The sequence below is a fragment of the Zeus faber genome (assembly GCF_960531495.2).
Source record: "Zeus faber genome assembly, chromosome: 1".
NCBI lineage: Eukaryota > Metazoa > Chordata > Actinopteri > Zeiformes > Zeidae > Zeus > Zeus faber.
The window spans coordinates 576,371-595,704 of NC_137193.1; the positions used below are offsets into that span (position 1 = coordinate 576,371).

The following is a 19,334-nucleotide window of genomic DNA, read 5'->3' on the forward strand; positions in this document are numbered from 1 at the left end:
GCCCATTTGATGGAGGATGCATGGGTGGTGACTTGTGTGGACTTGGGACAGACAAGTATCCCACAATGCATTTGGCAGAATGACCGTCCTGTGTCCTCCCGTCTCAACTACCAAGTCCGCAAGTCCGGACTTTGCGTACTTGGTAAAACAGGAAGTTAGATGTTAACACAGGAAATTAGGTGTTAGAAACAGGAAGTTAGGTGTTAAAACATGAAGTTAGGCGTTAAAACATGAAGTTAGATGTAAGAAACAGGACGTTAGATGTTAGAAACAGGAAGTCAGATGTTAAAACAGGAAGTCAGATGTTAAAACAGGAAGTCAGATGTCAGATGTTAGAAACAGGAAGTTGGGTGTTAGAAACAGGAAGTTGGGTGTAAGAAACTGGAAGTTAGATGTTAAAGACAGGAAGTTAGATGTTGAAAACGGGAAGTTAGATGTTAAAACAGGAAGTTCGATGTTAGAAAATGAGTCAGATGTTAGAAACAGGAAGTCAGATGTCAGATGTTAGAAACAGGAAGTCAGATGTTAGAAACAGACAGTTATATGATAGAAGAGGAAGTTAAATGTTAAAAACAGGAAGTCAGATGTTAGAAACAGGAAGTTAGATGTTAAAACAGGAAGTTCGATGTTAGAAAATGAGTCAGATGTTAGAAACAGGAAGTCAGATGTTAGAAACAGGAAGTCAGATGTTAGAAACAGACAGTTATATGATAGAAGAGGAAGTTAAATGTTAAAAACAGGAAGTCAGATGTTAGAAACAGGAAGTTAGATGTTAGAAACAGGAAGTAAAAAGAAGCAGGTGTACTGACTGTCTCTCTCTCAGGTTCTCACAGGATCAGTGACGACTTTTCAGATTATGAAGAGGACAGAGTCATATCAGGTTCATCTCACTCATCACTCTCTCACTCATCACTCCATCACTCTCTCACTCCATCACTCTCTCACTCATCACTCTCGCACTCCATCACTCTCTCACTCATCACTCCACCACTCTCTCACCCCACCACTCTCTCACTCCATCACTCCATCACTCTCTCACTCATCACTATCACTCCACACTCTCTCACTCCATCTCTCTCACTCATCACTCCATCACTCTCTCACTCATCACTCCATCACTCTCTCACTCATCACTCTCTCACTCATCACTCCAACACTCTCTCACTCCATCACTCTCTCACTCCATCACTCTCTCACTCATCACTCCATCACTCTCTCACTCATCACTCTCTCACTCCATCACTCTCTCACTCATCACTATCACTCCACGCTCTCTCACTCCATCACTCTCTCACTCCACGCTCTCTCACTCCATCACTCTCACTCCATCACTCTCCCACTCTCTCACTACATCACTCTCTCACTCCATCACTCTCACTCCATCACTCTCCCACTCTCTCACTACATCACTCTCTCACTCCATCACTCTCACTCATCACTCTCTCACTTTCCCACTCATCACTCCATCACTCGCACTCTCTCACTCATCACTCTCTCACTCCATCACTCCAATTCTCTCACTCAATCACTCCATCAATCTCTCTCTCACTCCCTCACTTTCTCACTCTCTCTCTCACTCACTAACGCACTCTCTCACTCTCTCACTCACTCACTCACTCTCTCACTCTCACTCACTCACTCTCTCACTCTCACTCACTCTCACTCTCACTCACTCACTCTCTCACTCTCACTCACTCTCACTCTCACTCACTCACTCACTCACTCACTCACTCTCTCACTCCATCTCTTACTCTCTCAACTCACTCTCTCACTCATTAACTCTCACTCTCTCGCTGACTCACTCATTCACTCTCACTCACTCTCTCATTAGCCGCTGGAAGGAGCACTTCAGTGACCTTCTGCATCAACCCGCACCCCAAACCGACCCCACTCTCACCATTTCATCTGAAATTGCCAGCGCAAATGACAACTGCAGCATAGACCCCATCACAAAAGTAGAGGTTGGCAAGCTGACCAAACTGAGAAATGACAGAGCCCCTGGTATCTGCAACATCACAGCTGAAATGATGAAATTGGGCGGTGACCACACCGTTGACTGGCTCACCGAAATCATCTATTATGTCTGGATAACTGAGCACCCCCCGGAAGACTGGACCAGGGGTATCATCCTCCCCTTCTAGAAACACAAGGGTGATAAAATGGTTTGCAGCAACCACAGAGGCATCACACTCCTGTCTATCCCAGGCAAGATCTTCACCCGCATACTTCTCACCCGGGCCCTTCCGGCCATTAGAAGGGAAAGACGCCCCCAACAGATCTCTGCCCTCCGCCTCATCATTGAGAAGTTACACGAGTTCTGCCAAAACAGACACCTCTACATTGCCTTTCTTGATCTTAAGGCAGCTTTTGACACACTTAAGGCACCAAACTCTACCTGGTTCCCAATCAACAGCGGCGTGAGGCAGGGATGCGTAGCTACACCAGACCTTTTTAACTGCATCATCTACCACCTGATGGAACGGATATGTGCACGTATTCCTGGGGTTAAATTCGGCAGTTACACCCTCACAGATCTGGAATATGCGGACAACACCACACTATTCTGCTCCACTCTTGACCAGTTAAAAGAAGCCTTGGAAACCTACCAAGAGGAAGCCAACAAACTGGGTCTGAAGGTCAGCTGGCCCAAAACAAAATTAATGCACATTGGAGGTGCCGCCCCCCCTCCGCTGCATATCAGTGGAGAGGAGGTTGAGTTTGTGACCTCCTTCACCTACCTCGGGTCCATCATCACCAACGATGGCAACATTTCACCTGAAATAAACCGGAGACGTGCCCTGGCAGCCGGTGCCATGAAAACACTTTGGAAGCCGCTGTGGAGACACCACTCCATATCAAGAGCGACCAAACTAAGGATTTATAACACCTCGGTCCTCTCCATCCTCCTCTACGGAGCAGAAACCTGGCCTCTCAACAAGACCGGAATCGATGGCTTTGACACCAGAGCACTGCGCTCAATAGAGGGTTTCCAACATCATGCTGCGGGAACGCACCCAACGCACCCTAACCCTAACCCTAGCCCCCGCGGTGCCCCCCGCACCCGATGGATGGGTGCTGTCACCAGGGACCTAGTGACAAAAGCTGTCCATTTGGTGCGTCCATGGTGACGCACCAAATGGACCTGTCGCTTTCTGAAGCCGAGTCCCTGGCACTGGACCGACCCAAATGGAGAAGATTGGTGAAACTGATTGGCTCTCCGCATGGCGTCGCCCCCGTCGCCGAGAAAGAGACCTGATGATGATGATGATGACTCTCTCACTCTCTCAACTCACTCTATCTCACCCCATCTCTCTCTCTCAACTTACTCTCACTCATTCACTCTCACTGACTCTCACACTCTCTCTCTCAGACCATCACTCTCTCACTTTCATCCATCCATCTCTCTCCCTCACTTCCAGACTACCGGCAGAGTGGGCGGGACTTTCGTAGCTCCTCCCTCTCCATTCCAGATCAGCTGATCACGTCCAATCATAGCGCTCGCTCCGACCTCCTCCGGATGAGGTCACAGTCGCCAAGCCAGCCGCCGCCCAGGTACCCACTTCCTGTTTCCTGCTGAACTTCCTGTTTGCTGCTGAACTTCCTGTTTCCTGATGAACTTCCTTTTCCCTATTGAACTTCCTGTTTGTTGTTGAACTACCTGTTTCGTATTAAGCTTCCTGTTTCCTTTTGAACTTCCTGTTTCCTGGTTGAACTTTATGTATGATGCTGAACTTCCTGTTTGCTGCTGAACTTCCTGTTTGCTGCTGAACTTACTGTTTCCTGATAAACTTCCTGTTTCCTGATAAACTTCGTTTTACCTGTTGAACTTCCTGTTTTCTGATGAACTTCCTGTTTGCTGCTGAACTTCCTGTTTCCTACTGAACTTCCTGTTTGTTGTTGAAAGTCCTGTTTCCTGTTGAGCTTCCTGTTTCTTTTTGAGTTTCCTGTTTCCTGACGAACTTCCTGTTTCCTGATGAACTTCATGATTGCTTCTAAATTCCTGTATGCTGCTGAACTTCCCGTTGAACTTACTGTTTTCCACTGAACTTCCTGTTGAATTTCCTGTTTCCTGATTAACTTCTTGTTTCCTGTTGAACTTCCTGTTTTCTGTTGTCGCTTCCTGTTTCCTGATGAACTTCCTTTTTCTTGTCGACCCTCCTTTTGCTATGTAACTTCCTGTTTCCTGTTGTTCATCCTGTTGCTTCCTGTTGCTAGTGGCAATGCCCTGTACCCTCTCCTCCATGACGACGCCGTGCGGTTGCTACGCAGCAGCAAGCTAACCAGAGCTAGCTCGCTGGGGAACAGCGGCAGTCTGGACAGGTAACACCACCCCCCTGCTGGACAGCATAGGAACTGCACCATCCATTCATCCATCCATTCACCCATTCACTCATACACCCATCCATCCATCCACCCACCCATCCATCACTCCATCCAGCCACCCATCCATCCATCAATCCACCCAACCATCCACCATTCCATCAATCCATCCATCCATCCATCTGTCACCTAATCCATCCATCCATCCTACCATCCACACACCCATCAATTCACTAATCCATCCACCCATTCACTCATATACCCATCATCCATCCATCCATCTATCTATCCACTAATCCATCCATCCATTCATCCACCCATCCACTCATCCATCCATCCACTCATCTGTCCATCCGCTCACCATCCCATCCACTCATTCATCCACCCATCCATCCACTCATCCATCCACTCATCTGTCCATCCACTCACCAGTCCATCCACTCATCCATCCGTCCATTCATACATCCATTCATCCACTCATACATCCATCCTTGGTCATTCAACCATTTATCCATCCATCCACTCATCCACCCATCATCCACTCATCCATCCACTAATCCCGCCATCCATCCACCCACCCATTCACTCATCCATCCATCCATCCAACCACTCACCCACCCATCCACTCATCTGTACATCCATCCATCCATCCATCCATGCATCCAGTACTACAGTAGTACAGAGATGCTGCAGTACTGTAATGTGTACTTTGTGTTGCAGGAGGCTGGTGAGGAGGATGACCGTAGCGTCACCTATGGGCTGCCAGGACAGGTACGCAGTACTGCAGTCCTACTGCAGTAGTACTATGAGTAGTGGTAGTAAAGCTAAAAATAACAACGTAGATAAATGAAAGTTTTAAAAAGGACATTTTAATATCAAGGTTTTCAAATACCTCCATGTTTTGTTCATATATCTTGACTGAATAACGTCAGTGTTTCACTGGAGCGAGAGTGTACCTTAAATATTGCCCTCAGTACCCCGCTGGCCGGCTCGCCAAAATACATCTACTGTATGACATACAGTGCGTGTGGACTTGATTGTACAGAAGAGTCTGGAGGCTTATTACTGTTATTACACTGATGATAACATTCAAGGAAGATTCAGGGAACAGTAATTGTAAGGATATTATGTCTTGTATGAGTACAAAAGGAACCAAGGAACCACCAACAATGCCTGAGTTTATGGTTGTCCTCAAACCAGAGGATTTATATTCTACCGTTCATAAGTCTTTGTTTACTTAGTAAGTTGGATCTACTTTCTTTGCAGGGTAAATATCGGGATATATAAATTTTCTTTATAAAGTTATTTACCTTTATCACAAATATATCACCGATATCACCTTGACAGCTCAACCCACCATCACTTAAACCTGCACACAGTACCAAAAACACAGCACCATGAAACGGGTACAAAGCCGACCCCTTCACCGCGCAGGATTTATCTTCGGTTGTTGACCTTCGGTCTCTGCTGCGGTTTGTCCGACTGCCCTGGAAGGATTACGATGATTGTTGCCGATCCCGAGACTCTGTGCTCACCGGTTGGAGCGGCTCGTCATCGGCTCCTCCGCCCGGGTTGTCCGATGCAGCCGGACAACCCGGCCCGTTGAAGCAAATAGAGCTGTCATTTAGCAACCCTTCATTTCTCTCGCATAAAATTCTAAATACAAAAGCACAAAAATAAACCTCAATTATGTTCAAATTGAATGTTAAACACTGTTGTTTTTCTATTGAGAAGCACATTCACACTGTCCCGTTAATGTGACAGAACTTGTAGGTGAGACTAAATGTACTGTACTGTAAACCTTACTTCATTAACGTCAAACGACAATTTCTGGTACTGCGTTCAGCTCCGCCCCGCATGTTTAGCAGCTGTGGCTTAACGAACCACCAAACACATTGAGCAGCTTTGAACATATTCAGAACACCCGATAAACGTCACAACGCCGTATGATTAACAACAGCTCATTCAATAAACTTGTGTGAGTAACATACGAGAGACCACAGGCCGCAGCAACTAACGCCAGATGCTAAAGTACAACCGCATTTCATGACCCATCGGTGCCGTAGCATCGTGCTAACAACAACATTAGCAGCTTCAGAGTTTTTGATCCAGGGTGTTTTCACTGACTTGGTGACACCCGCAGCAGTTGTTCTCCTGCGGTAGAACCCTCATCAACCACGGGATCTTACACCTGCATTCATTACACAAGTGACCTGCTTACAAGAACTACTCTTAATACTGTCTGTGTCTTTCAGGTATTCGGGCGCTCTTCTCTGGCCTGATCCCATGATGCATTGTGATGACTACAGGTAAACACAATGTAGTACTACTGTTGTACTACCTTAGTACTACAGTAGTACTACAGATAAAGATAATGTAGTACTACTGTAGTACTACCTTAGTACTACAGTAGTACTACAGGTAAACACAATGTGGTACTACTGTAGTACTACATTGTGTTTACCTGTAATACTACTGTATTACTACCTGAGTACTACAGTACTTCAGTGTCTCTTCTGGGGCGTGGCTTTTGGGGTGTGGCTTCTGGGCCCGGGCTTATGGGGCGTGGCCTATGGGGCGGTCCAGTACCTGACCTCACTGGTCACCAGATGCTGTTTATGTTCTGCTATAAAGAAGATGGCGCCCTCTGGTGACAGACATCAAGAGGGCTGGTGGGTAGTATTGTATTACTATTTATTATATTGTAGTACTATTTTTAGTATTGTAGTTGTATTTTTAGGATTGTAGTACTATTTGTAGCATTGTAGTACTATTTGTAGCATTGAAGTACTATGTGTAGTATTATAGTACTATTTGTAGTATTGTAGTATGGTTTGTAGTATTGTACTATAATTATTCAGCTGCAGCAATCTGATTGGTTGATGGCGTGAGGATGTCACTTCCTGTTTACAGCCAGGAAAACATTCCAGAATTTGCAATGACCGATGCCCTGGAGGAAGAACTGCACAGGTAATGGATAGATGGATGGAGGGAGGGGTGGATGATGGATGGATGGGTGGATGGATGATAAATGGATGAGGGACAGATGATGGATGGAAGAGGGGTGGAGCCATGTGACCATGTGACTCCGCCCCCCAGGTCCAGTCGGGGGATGGGTCGTCATGACAACTACGTCATCCGTCCTCGCTCAGCTGAGCAGCAAGTGGCTGTGATGTCACTTCCTATGGGACGCTCCGCCCCCTCCTCGCCCCTCCCTCTCAGGTGATCGCACAGCCAAGCCACAGGCTCCACCCCCACACACGACGCAGGCTCATGGTTGGCTGTGTGTTGCAGGTGCAGTCCCGTGGCCACGCCCCTTTCTCCTCACAGAACACGACAACTCCCATCAGCCCCTGCTTCAAGTAGGACACACACACACACACACACATTGTTACACACTTTGTGACACACACTGTAACACACTGCTCCACCTCTCTCAGATGGAGATGATTGGATGGATGGTTTCCAAGGTAACGTCAGCTTCCATTGTACTGCCTGTCTGTCTGTGTGCCTGTCTGTCGGTCTTTATTATTATTTTTTTTTAATCCGATTTTTCTTTCTTTACTTCCTGTCTTGGCTCCTCCTCCAGCAGCAAAGAGAGTGTCCCTGACCCCGCCCCCTTCACATTACAGGCTCCTCCCCCCCATTCACCACACCCCCCCACAACAGCCTCCTGTCATACGGATCCAAGCCCCGCCCCCTCAACACACCCAAGCCCCTCCCCCTCAACACACCCAAGCCCCGCACCTTCAACACACCCACGCTCAACACGTGAAAGTCCCGCCTCCTCAACACACCCAAGCGCCGCCCCTTCAACACACCCAAACTCCTCAACCCACCCAAGCCCCACCCCCTCAACACACACAAGCACCGCCCCCTCAACACACCCAAGCTCCACCCCCTCAACACACTCAAGCACCGCTCCCTCAAAACACCCAAGCTCCACCCCCTCAACACACTCAAGCTCCACCCCCTCAACACACCCAAGCTCCTCCCCCCCAACCGCCCCAAGCTCCTCCCCCTGCTGCTGCTTTTCCTCTTACACAAGCCCCTTCTTCCGTTTCAGCTCCTCCCCCTGTTACGTTAGCTCCACCTTCACAAGCTCCTCCCCCTGTACAAGCCCCTCCTCCCACCACAGCAAACCCCACTGCACAAGCCCCTCCCCCTGTACAAGCCCCTCCTCCCACCCCAGCACCTCCCACTGCACAAGCCCCTCCCCCTGTACAAGCCCCTCCCCCCACCACAGCACCCCCCACCGCACAAGGCCCTCCCCCTGTACAAGCCCCTCCTCCCACCATAGCACCTTCCCCTGCACAAGCCCCCCTCCCTGTTCAAGCACCTCTGCCTGCCCCTCCCACGTCTTCTGCCCCCCCCCCTTTCCCTGCTCCCTCCCCTGTTCCAGGAACCCAGACTCCAGGTTAGTACTTCCTGTCTGCTTAAGAACTTCCTGTTTGTCTACTGATGTACTTTCTGTCCAGTGATGTACTTCCAGTTTGTCTTCTTCAGAACCAGACCGACGCTCAGCGACCCCTGGTGGAAGCAGGAAAGGCAAGTGTCTGATCTGAACAGTGATAGACAGTGAGGTCAGGGTGATTCCAGGGTGAGGTCAGGGTGATTCAAGGGTGAGGTATGGGTGATTCCAGGGTGAGGTCAGGGTGATTCAAGAATGAGATCAGGGTGATTCAAGGGTGAGATCAGGGTGATTCCAGGGAGAGATCAGGGTGATTCAAGGGAGGGATTCAAGATTCTAGAGGTTTATTCGTCACATACATATACATACTTTCATACATATACTGTATGCAGTGAAATGTAATGCAACACACCCGATGATTACACACAATATGTCCCTGGATTTATCAACCCGCGGTTTCTGGTTTGGAAATATCCGAACTTTCACCGTGGGAACGATGCTGCCTGCTACCGTAGCCACAAAGCTCACCGCTACGTCTGTAAACTCCCTGACGTCACTTGAACTTGATTGGAACATGTCCCAGTCTACGTCAGCAAGTGTGTCCTGAAGCGCAGCCTCTAGGGATCAAGGGGATTCCAGGAAGAGATCCTGATGATTCCAGGGAGAGATCAGGGTGATTCCAGGGTGAGATCAGGGTAATTCAGACAGAGATCAGGATGATTCCAGACTCAGATCATTGTGATTCCAGGTTCAGATCAGGGTGATTCCAGGGTACTTCCATAGTACTTCAGTGGAGTACTTCTTTAGAAGTATGGTGTCATACTTCTATAGGAGTGTAGTACTTTGTATAGTACTTGTATAGTAGTGTAGTGTAGTTCTTTGTTTAGTACTTGTATATTAGTGTAGTACTTTGTCTAGTACTTGTATAGTAGTGTTGTGTAGTACTTTGTTTAGTACTTGTAAAGTAGTGTTGTGTAGTACTTGTTCTGATGCTTTCTGTCTATTGGCCGAGCAGAGGTCACATGGGAGGACCAACAGAAGACACCAGACCAGGGTACGAAGCTCCGCCCCATTTTAGAAAGCAACCAATAAGCAGTGAACTAGTTTCCATGGTTACACCAGATCCAAGATCCATCATCCATCCATCCATCCATCCACCCATAATCAATCCATCATTCATACTGGACATCATCCACCCATCACCCATCCATCCATCATCCATCCATCATTCACCCACCATCCATCCATCAACCATCATCATTCATCCATCATCCACCATCCACCATCCATCATTCATCCACCATCCATCCATCAACCTTCACCATCCATCCATCATCTATCAGTTGTCCATCCATCCATCAACCATCATCATTCATCCATCATCCACCATCCATCATTCATCCACCATCCATCCATCAACCTTCACCATCCATCCATCATCTATCAGTTGTCCATCCATCCATCAACCATCATCATTCACCCATCATTCATCCATCCATTTTCCTCGGCTTATCCGTGGCTGGGTCAGCCTGGCAGCAGGCTGAGCAAGTAGCTCCAGGCCTCCTTCTCCCGGCAACGTTTTCCAGTTCCTCCTGGGGGACCCCGAGGCGTTCCCAGGCCAGCGGGGATATGTAATCCCTCCAGTGCATCCTGGGTCTACCCCGTGGTCTCCTACCAGTTGGATGTGTCCGGAAAACCTCCAAGGGAAGGCGCCCAGGAGGCATCCTGATCAGATGCCCCAACCACCTCAACTGGCTCCTTTCAACGCGAAGGAGCAGCGGCTCTACTCAGAGCTCCCTCCGGATGTCTGAGCTCCTCACCCTCTCTAAGGCTGAGCCCAGCCACCCTACGGAGGAAACTCATTTCGGCCGCTTGTATTCACAATCTCGTTCTTTCGGTCACTACCCAAAGCTCATGACCATAAGTGAGGGTTGGGACGTAGATGGACTGGTAAATTGAGAGCTTTGCCTTCCGGCTCAGCTCCCTCTTGACCACAACAGTCCGGTACAACGCCCGCATCACTGCTGACGCTGCACCGATCCGCCTGTCTATCTCACGCTCCATTTTCCCCTCACTCGTGAACAAGATCTCGAGATACTTGAACTCCTTCACTTGGGGCAGCGACTCGCTCCTAACCCGGGGGGAGCAATCCCCCATTTTCCGGCAGAGAACCACAGCCTCAGACTTGAGGTGCTGACTCTCATTCCGATCGCTTCACCCTCGGCTGAAAATCGCCCCAGTGTGTGCTGGAGGTCACGGTCTGATGAAGCCAAAAAAAACATCATCTGCAGAAAGCAGAGATGAAGTTCTGAGGTTCCCAAACGGGACACTCTCCTCACCTCGGCTGCGCCCTGAGGTCCTGTCCATGAATTTCACAAAAGAGAACCGGGGACAAGGGGCAACCTTGGCTCACTTTGGTTGTATGAGGCCCGGATGGCTTGTACCAACGATCCCGGTACCCCATACTCCCTCAATAGCCCCCACAGGATCCCCCAAGGGACACGGTCGAAAGCCTTCTCCAGGTCCACAAAACACATGTAGACTGGATGTGCAAACTCCCACGACCCCCCCAGCAACCCTGCAAGGGTAAAGAGCTGCTCCACTGTTCCACGTCCAGGACGGAATTACGCATTGCTCCTCCTGAATCTGAGGTTCGACAATCGGCAAGAGCCTCCTTTCCAGCACCCTGGAGTAAACTTTCCCGTGGAGGCTGAGCAGTGTGATACCCCTATAATTGGAGCACACCCTCCGGTCCCCCTGTTTAAAAATGGGAACCACCACCACGGTCTGCCACTCCACAGGTACTGTACCAGACATCCACGCGACACTGAAGAGGCGTGTTAGCCAAGACAGCCCAACAATGTCCAGAGCCTTCAGCATTTCAGGGCAAATCTCATCCACCCCCGGCGCCTTGCCACGAGGAGCTTTTTAACTGCCTCAGAGACCTCTGCCAGGCATATTGACGAGACTTCCAGAGTCTTCAGACTCTGCCTCTTCCCCTGAGGACGTATTGATTGAGTTCAGGAGTTCCTCAAAGTGCTCTTTCCACCGCCAGACAATACCCCCAGTCCGGGTCAGCAGGCTCCTCCCCGGCTGAACACAGCCTGAGCCAAGCCCTGCTTTCCCTTTCTGAGTCGCCGAACAGGTTGCCAGAACTTTCTTGGAGCAAACCGAAGGTCCTTCTCCATAGCCTCCCGAGACTCCTGCAACACCCGGGTTTTTGCTTCAGCTACCACTGAAGCCGCAGCCCTTCTAGCCTGCCGGTACCTGTCTGTTGCCTCGGGAGATCCCTGGGCCAGCCAAGCCCGAAAGGCCTCCTTCTTCAGCTTGACGACTTCCTTCACCGCTGGTGTCCACCAACCACGCCACGACAGGCACCGACTGCCTTTCAACCACAGCTCCTAGCAGCCGCCTCTGCAATGGTGGTTTTGAACATGACCCATTCGGATTCCATGTCCTCAACCTCCCCCGGGATGCGCGAAAAATTCCTCCGGAGGTGGGAGTTGAGGACCTCGTGGACAGGGTCATCCACCAGGTGTTCCCAGTTCACCCTCACTACACATTTGGGTTTTCCAGGTCTGTCTGGCAGGCTCCCCCACCATCTGATCCAACTCACCGCCAGCTGGTGATTAGTTGACAGCTCTGCTCCTCTCTTCACCCGAGTGTCCAAGACATACGGCCGCAGATCTGATGACACAACAACAAAGTCGATCATCGATCTTTGACCTCAGTTGGTCTGGTACCACGTACACTTATGAGCCACCCTATGCTCGAACATGGTGTTCGTTATGGCCAATCCATGACTAGCACAGAAGTCCAATAACAAAGCACAACTTGGATTCAGATCAGGCAGGCCGTTCCTCCCAATCATCCCCTTCCAGGTTTCTCCATCGTTGCCCACGTGAGCATTGAAGTCTCCCATTAGAACTATAGAGTCCCTAGACGGAGCCCCTTCCAGGACGCCACCCAGAGACTCCAAGAAGGCCGAATACTCTGAACTGGTGTTCGGTGCATAAGCACACACAACAGTCAGAGCCTTTGCAACTTAGCAACTTGTAGTCACATAGAGGCGGCCCTCTCGTTCACTGGGGAGAACTCCCAACACAACGGCACTCAGCCGGAGGCTCGTGAGTATCCCCACACCCGCCCGGTGCCTCTAAACCTGGGCAACTCCGGAAAAGGAGAGAGTCCAGCCCCTCCCCAGGAGTTTGGGGAGGGGCTGGACTCCCCCAGCTCCGGCTCCTTCCCCGCCAGAGAGGTGACATTCCTCTAGAACTAGTCTACGATGCAGAGGACTAGGCCCCCGCCTTTGCCCGCCGCCCGGCTGACATTGCACCCGACCCCAGTGCCTATCCCCGCAGGTGGTGGGTCCACAGGGTGGTGGCTCCATGGTATTTTTTCGGGCTGTGCCCAGCCGAGCCCCATGGGTCAAGGCCCAGCCACTAGACGCTCACCGGCGAGCTCCCCTCCCAGGTCTGGCTCCAGGAGGGGGCCTGGTTTCCCTATTCCGAGCGAGGTACCACGTTGCCTTGATTGTCGTTGCATTCAGGTCCTTTGAATCATCCACCATCCATCATTCATTGTCAGTTGTCCATCATCCATCATCTATCAGTTGTCCATCCATCCATCAACCATCATTGATCCACCACCCATCATTCATCCACCATCCATCCATCATCCTTAAATTGGTTATCATCCATCATCCATCCATCATCTATCATTTGTCCTTCATCCATCATTCATACATAATTCATCCCCCATCCATCCATCATATATCAGTTGTCCATCATTCATCCATCATCCGCCATCCATCACTCATCCACCATCCAGCCATCAATCTTCATCATTCTTCCATCATCCATCTATCATAGACTCATCACCCATCTTTTCATCCTTAATTCATCCATCATTCATCCATCCAACATCCATCATCATTCATCATCCATCTATCCATCCACCCACCCATCCATCGCCCATCATTCATCTATCATTCATAACTCAGCCATCATCCATCATCCACTCATCATCCAATCATCCGCTCATCAACCATCCATCCAATGTCCATAATTCATCCATCATCCACCCATCATTCATCCACCATCCATCCATCCTACATCCATCATCTCATCACCATCCGGCATTCATTCATCCACCATCCATCCATCCATCCATCATTCACCATCACCCAGCTTTCCAGCCATCATTCATCCATCCATCCATCATTCATCCATCACCATTCATCATGAATCCATCCATCCATCCATCCATCATCTGCCCACCATCCATCCGTCATTCATCATTCATATACGGATCATCCATCCATCATTCATCCATCATCCGTAGTTCACCCATCATCCGTCATTCATCCACCATCCATCATTCATCCACCGTTCGTCCATCCATCATCCATACATTTGTCTTGCATCATGTTGAAAGTGAAAGCTTTAGATACTGAAATGTTCCATCCATCCATCCCCCATCCCTCCCTCAATCCCTCCATCCATCCATCCTTCCATCCATCATCCATCCATCCACCCATCCCTCCAATATTCATCCATCCACCCATCCCTCCATTATCCATTCATCTATCCATCCATCCCTCCATCCATCCCTCCAATATCATCCATCCATCCCTCCAATATCCATTCATCCATCCATCCATCCCCCATCCCTCCCTCAATCCCTCCATCCTTCCATCCATCATCCATCCATCCCTCCAATATTCATCCATCCACCCATCCCTCCATTATCCATTCATCTATCCATCATCCATCCATCCATCCATCCATCCATCCCTCCAATATCCATTAATCCATCCATCCATCCACCCACCCCCCCATTATCCATCCATCCATCCCTCCAATATCTATTCATCAATCCATTCATCCACCCATCCACCCATCCACCCATCCATCCACCCCCCCATTCATCCATCCACCTCTCCATTCATCCACCCATCCCTCCATCCAGGAGGGGGAGCAGTGCGACCGAAAGAAGATGAAGGTGAGTCTTCTTCTCTTCCTCATCATTTCACTTGTATTTACTGTCTCACTGTCAGTTTAACCGTCTGTCTCTCTATCTGTCTCCCTGTCTGTCTGTCTGTCTCCCTGTCTGTCTGTCTCCCTGTCTGTCTGTTTGTCTGTCTATCTGTCTCTCCCTGTCTGTCTATCTGTCTCTCCCTGTCTGTCTGTCTGTCTCCCTGTCTGTCTATCTGTCTCCCTGTTTGTCTGTCTATCTGTCTCCCTGTCTGTCTGTCTGTCTGTCTGTTTGTCTGTCTATCTGTCTCCCTGTTTGTCTGTCTATCTGTCTCCCTGTCTGTCTGTCTGTCTGTTTGTCTCCCTGTCTGTCTGTCTGTCTCCCTGTTTGTCTGTCTGTCTCCCTGTTTGTCTGTCTATCTTTCTCCCTGTCTGTCTGTCTGACCCTGTTTGTCCCTGTCGGTCCCTCTCCCTGTCTGTCTGTCTCTCTCCCTGTTTGTCTGTGACTTGTCTGTCTGTCCATCTCTCTACCTGTCTGTCTGCATGCCCGTCTGTCTGTCCAGTTGAGATGAAAGACGCCTCTCAGGTCAGTCTACCGAGCCCACGCACCTGAAGTTCAGTTTGTTGTTTAATAATCACTTGAGAACGTGGAAAAGCGGTGGTTCCCTCTGATACGCTGGGGGTGTGTCCACTTCAGCCACGCCCAGGAAACCTGTTGAGTTAGTATTAGTACTTTATTCAGCTAGTATTAGTACTTTATTTAGGTAGTATTAGTCTTTCATGTTTCCCTCTAGAAGGACCACCTGTCTGACGGAGAATTGAGCGACGTTTCGACCGCGTCAGAGGTGAAGAGTAACCGTCGGCTCAGGTGGGAGGAGTTACAATCAATCAATTAATCAAACAATAAATAAATCAAACAGTCAAACAATCAATTAAACAATCCGTTAATCAATCAATGTATTGAACAATGGAACAATCAATCAATCAAAAATTCAATCAATCACACAATGAATGAATGAGTGAATTAATTAATCAATCAGACAATCAAAAAATCAATCAATCAGACAATGAATAAATGAACCAATCAAGGAATCAATCAATGAATGAATCGGTGCAGCTGTGACCCAGTGATTTGCTGCAGTGTTGTTGTGTTCACATGCTAGCATGCTAACAGCTTAGCATCCTGAGCTTCCTGTCATCTCAGCCACAACGCCCTGTTGACCTCAGTCTAACCCGCACGCTCCCTTCCTTCAGACTCTGCCGCCTGATTGGTGAATTCAGCCGCTCTGAGGAGGGGGCGGGGCCGACGGGAGAACAGGAAGCGGCGAGGGCGGAAGAGGGTGGAGCTTCCCTGGAGAAGAGCGAATCGATGGAAGGGGAGGGGGAGGAGGAGGAGGTGGAGACTCCCAAGTAAGGAACCCAAAACAAACCGGTCTCAACCGGACTTTTGACCCGCTGGGCCGGCGCCGGTACTGACCGTGATATCGCTTCCCGCAGGACAGCAAGTGCCACGCCCCTCGCCAAGGCGTCCAGCGTGGGGGGGGAGATCTGCTCCCTGGGACGCAACGACGACGACGACGACGACAAGAAGCGACGCTCCAGCTTCGGAGCAAAGATGATGGGGATGGTGGGACTGGGGAAGAAGAGCCAGAGCGCCTCGCAGCTCAACCCCGAGGGTACGGAGAACCAGTTGGAAGCAGCTGGAACCAGGTGTAACTAGGTGGAATCAGTTAGAACCAGTTAGAACCAGTTAGAAGCAGGTGGAACCAGTTAGTAACAGTTGAATAAAACAGTTAGAAACAGTTGAATAAAACAGTAACAGTTGGATAAAACAGTTAGTAACAGTTGGATAAAACAGTTAGAAACAGTTGAATAAAACAGTCAGAAACAGTTGAATAAAACAGTCAGAAACAGTTGAATAAAACAGTTAGAAACAGTTGAATAAAACAATTAGTAACAGTGGAATAAAACAGTCAATGACAGTTGAATAAAACAGCTGGAAACAGTTGAATAAAACAGTCAGAAACAGTTATATAAAACAGTTAAACAGTTGAGTTAGAAACAGTTGAATAAAACAGCTGGAAACAGTCATATAAAACAGTTAGTAACAGTTGAGTTAGAAACAGGTGACTAAAACAGTCAAACAGTTGAAAAAACAGTCAGAAACAGTTGAGCAACAAGTCCACTTCCTGTCCAGAGGAGGAGAAGAAGAAGAAGGTGGTGCGACTTCCTGTCCAGCGCAGCGTGGAGACTGGTCTGGCCATCGACTTCAGGTCAAAGTTCACCAGACAACCCAGCAGGGACCTGGACTCTGAGGATCCCAAGCCTGGAGCGTGAGACAACTACCTGTCTATCTGTCTGATGTCACATCATGTCTAATTTCATCTCATCTGATCTGTATCTGTCGTGCAGTGGTAGCTGGACTCAGGACTGTCATTGGTTCTATAAGAACGGTCGTATGTTTAAGCAGCTTTTCATATAAATGATGAAATCATGAAGGATGTAAATAACAAAATACAAAGTAAATATGAAAGAAATATCCATAAGCCACCAAATACCTGCACACACCATGTCGGCTGGCTGCTGACTGGTTGTTGACTGGCTGCTGACTGACTGCTGACTGGCTGCCGACGCGCCAACTGCACATTTCCACGGTCGTATCTTGGAGCACTCGGTCGCAAATGGATACAAGTTTTGGCGACGTTGGCTGCTGGTACCTTGGATGGCTGCTGGTTTCTTGGATGGCTGCTGGTACCTTGGGTGGCTGCTGGGTTCTTGGATGGCTGCTGGTACCTTGGATGGCTGCTGGTACCTTGAATGGCTGCTGGTACCTTGGATGGCTGCTGGTTTCTTGGATGGCTGCTGGTTTCTTGGATGGCTGCTGGTACCTTGGATGGCTGCTGGTTTCTTGGATGGCTGCTGGTTTCTGGGATGGCTGCTGGTTTCTGGGATGGCTGCTGGTACCTTGGATGGCTGCTGGTTTCTGGGATGGCTGCTGGTTTCTGGGATGGCTGCTGGTACCTTGGATGGCTGCTGGTTTCTTGGATGGCTGCTGGTTTCTGGGATGGCTGCTGGTACCTTGGATGGCTGCTGGTTTCTTGGGTGGCTGCTGGTTTCTGGGATGGCTGCTGGTACCTTGGATTAGTCGTAAGTAGATGCAGTCGTAAAGTCCAGGTACCACTGTGTTATGATCTAATCTGGTCTGTTGTAATCTGATGTCATCTGATTTAATCTGATCTGATGTATTCTGATCTGATCAGATCTGAACTGATTTAATCTGATCTGATGCAATTCCAAATTATGTATTCTGATCTGATCTGAGCTAATCGAATCTGATGTGATCTGATCTGTTGTAACCGGATCTGGTCGGATCGAATTTGATGCGATCTGATCTAATCTGATTTAATCTGATTTGATCCAATCAAATCTGATCTAATCTGGTCTTTTGTGATGTGATGTAATCTGATGTAATCTGATCTGATCTCCGTCAGACTGATCTTCCCTGGGGTGAAGCTTTCCTCTGATAAGGATTTCACCGGTTTCCTGGAGGGATTAGGCCCTGCCCAGCTGGCCGGGAGGCAGACCCTGGCCACGCCCTCTATGGGTGAGTCCCCATCTGATTGGACTAGGTTTTTCAGAAACAAGATGGCGGATTTCACTTTGGTCGTTTATTAGTGATGGGACGTCCCGTCAGGTCGCTTCCTACTTCCGGTCAGGTGACTGTCTCCTCCCACTTCCTGTCAGGTGACTGTCTCCTCCCACTTCCTGTCAGGTGACTCTTTCTCCTCCCACTTCCTGTCAGGTGGCATCCAGATCGGCATGGTCTACAGGAAGGAGCGTCTGGACGTGGAGGTGATTCGAGCCAGGGGGCTTGTGGGTAAACAAGGAAACAAGAACACGCCAGGTACCACACTGTACTACACAGTACTATGCAGTACTATGCCGTACGACACTGTACTACACTGTACTACATAGTACTATGCAGTACTACACTGTACTACACGATACTACACTGTACTACACTGTACTAAACAATACTACGCAGTACCAAACTGTAGTATACTGTCATACACAGTACTACACAGTACTATGCTGTAGTACTATGCAGTACTACACTGTAGGACACTGTACTACACAGTACTACACTGGACTGCACTTTAGAACAAAATTAGTACATTGATGCTTACCCCGGGAAGTGTACATAGTACACAGTACTAGACTGTAGTACACAGTACTAGACTGTAGTACACAATAGTACATTGATGCTAACCCCATGCTAATTTGTTAGCGCCGACGTGAAGGTTTACCTGATGGGCAACGGGAAGTGTACATAGTTAGTACACAGTACTAGACTGTAGTACACATTAGTACATTGATGCTATGTGTTAGCGCCCTACGTGAAGGTTTACCTGATGGGCAACGGGAAGTGTACATAGTTAGTACTAGATTCTAGTACACATTAGTACATTGATGCTATGTGTTAGCGCCCTACGTGAAGGTTTACCTGATGGGCAACGGGAAGTGTACATAGTTAGTACACAGTACTAGACCGTAGAACACATTAGTACATTGATGCTATGTGTTAGCGCCCTACGTGAAGGTTTACCTGATGGGCAACCGGAAGTGTA

The 19,334-nt window shown here is 48.9% G+C and overlaps 1 protein-coding gene and 1 pseudogene across 2 annotated transcripts in view; one reads left to right on the top strand and one right to left on the bottom strand.

The window, feature by feature from the left end:
- The window catches only part of LOC307238073, a 154,896-nt pseudogene that overhangs the window by 59,092 nt on the left and 76,470 nt on the right, over positions 1 to 19,334 (bottom strand). The window lies entirely within an intron of this gene.
- rims2b (regulating synaptic membrane exocytosis 2b) overlaps positions 1 to 19,334 on the top strand; it is a gene marked incomplete at both ends in the record, with an annotated part of 51,274 nt that overhangs the window by 30,675 nt on the left and 1,265 nt on the right. The window contains 12 exons of the mRNA XM_080004211.1: positions 3,420 to 3,552; positions 4,216 to 4,320; positions 5,041 to 5,091; positions 6,576 to 6,629; positions 7,234 to 7,290; positions 7,420 to 7,542; positions 7,990 to 8,091; positions 15,961 to 16,116; positions 16,204 to 16,382; positions 16,904 to 17,039; positions 18,198 to 18,310; positions 18,509 to 18,610. Coding sequence (XP_079860337.1) covers positions 3,420 to 3,552; positions 4,216 to 4,320; positions 5,041 to 5,091; positions 6,576 to 6,629; positions 7,234 to 7,290; positions 7,420 to 7,542; positions 7,990 to 8,091; positions 15,961 to 16,116; positions 16,204 to 16,382; positions 16,904 to 17,039; positions 18,198 to 18,310; positions 18,509 to 18,610 — 1,311 coding nt within the window. The remainder of the gene's footprint in view (positions 1 to 3,419; positions 3,553 to 4,215; positions 4,321 to 5,040; positions 5,092 to 6,575; positions 6,630 to 7,233; positions 7,291 to 7,419; positions 7,543 to 7,989; positions 8,092 to 15,960; positions 16,117 to 16,203; positions 16,383 to 16,903; positions 17,040 to 18,197; positions 18,311 to 18,508; positions 18,611 to 19,334) is intronic.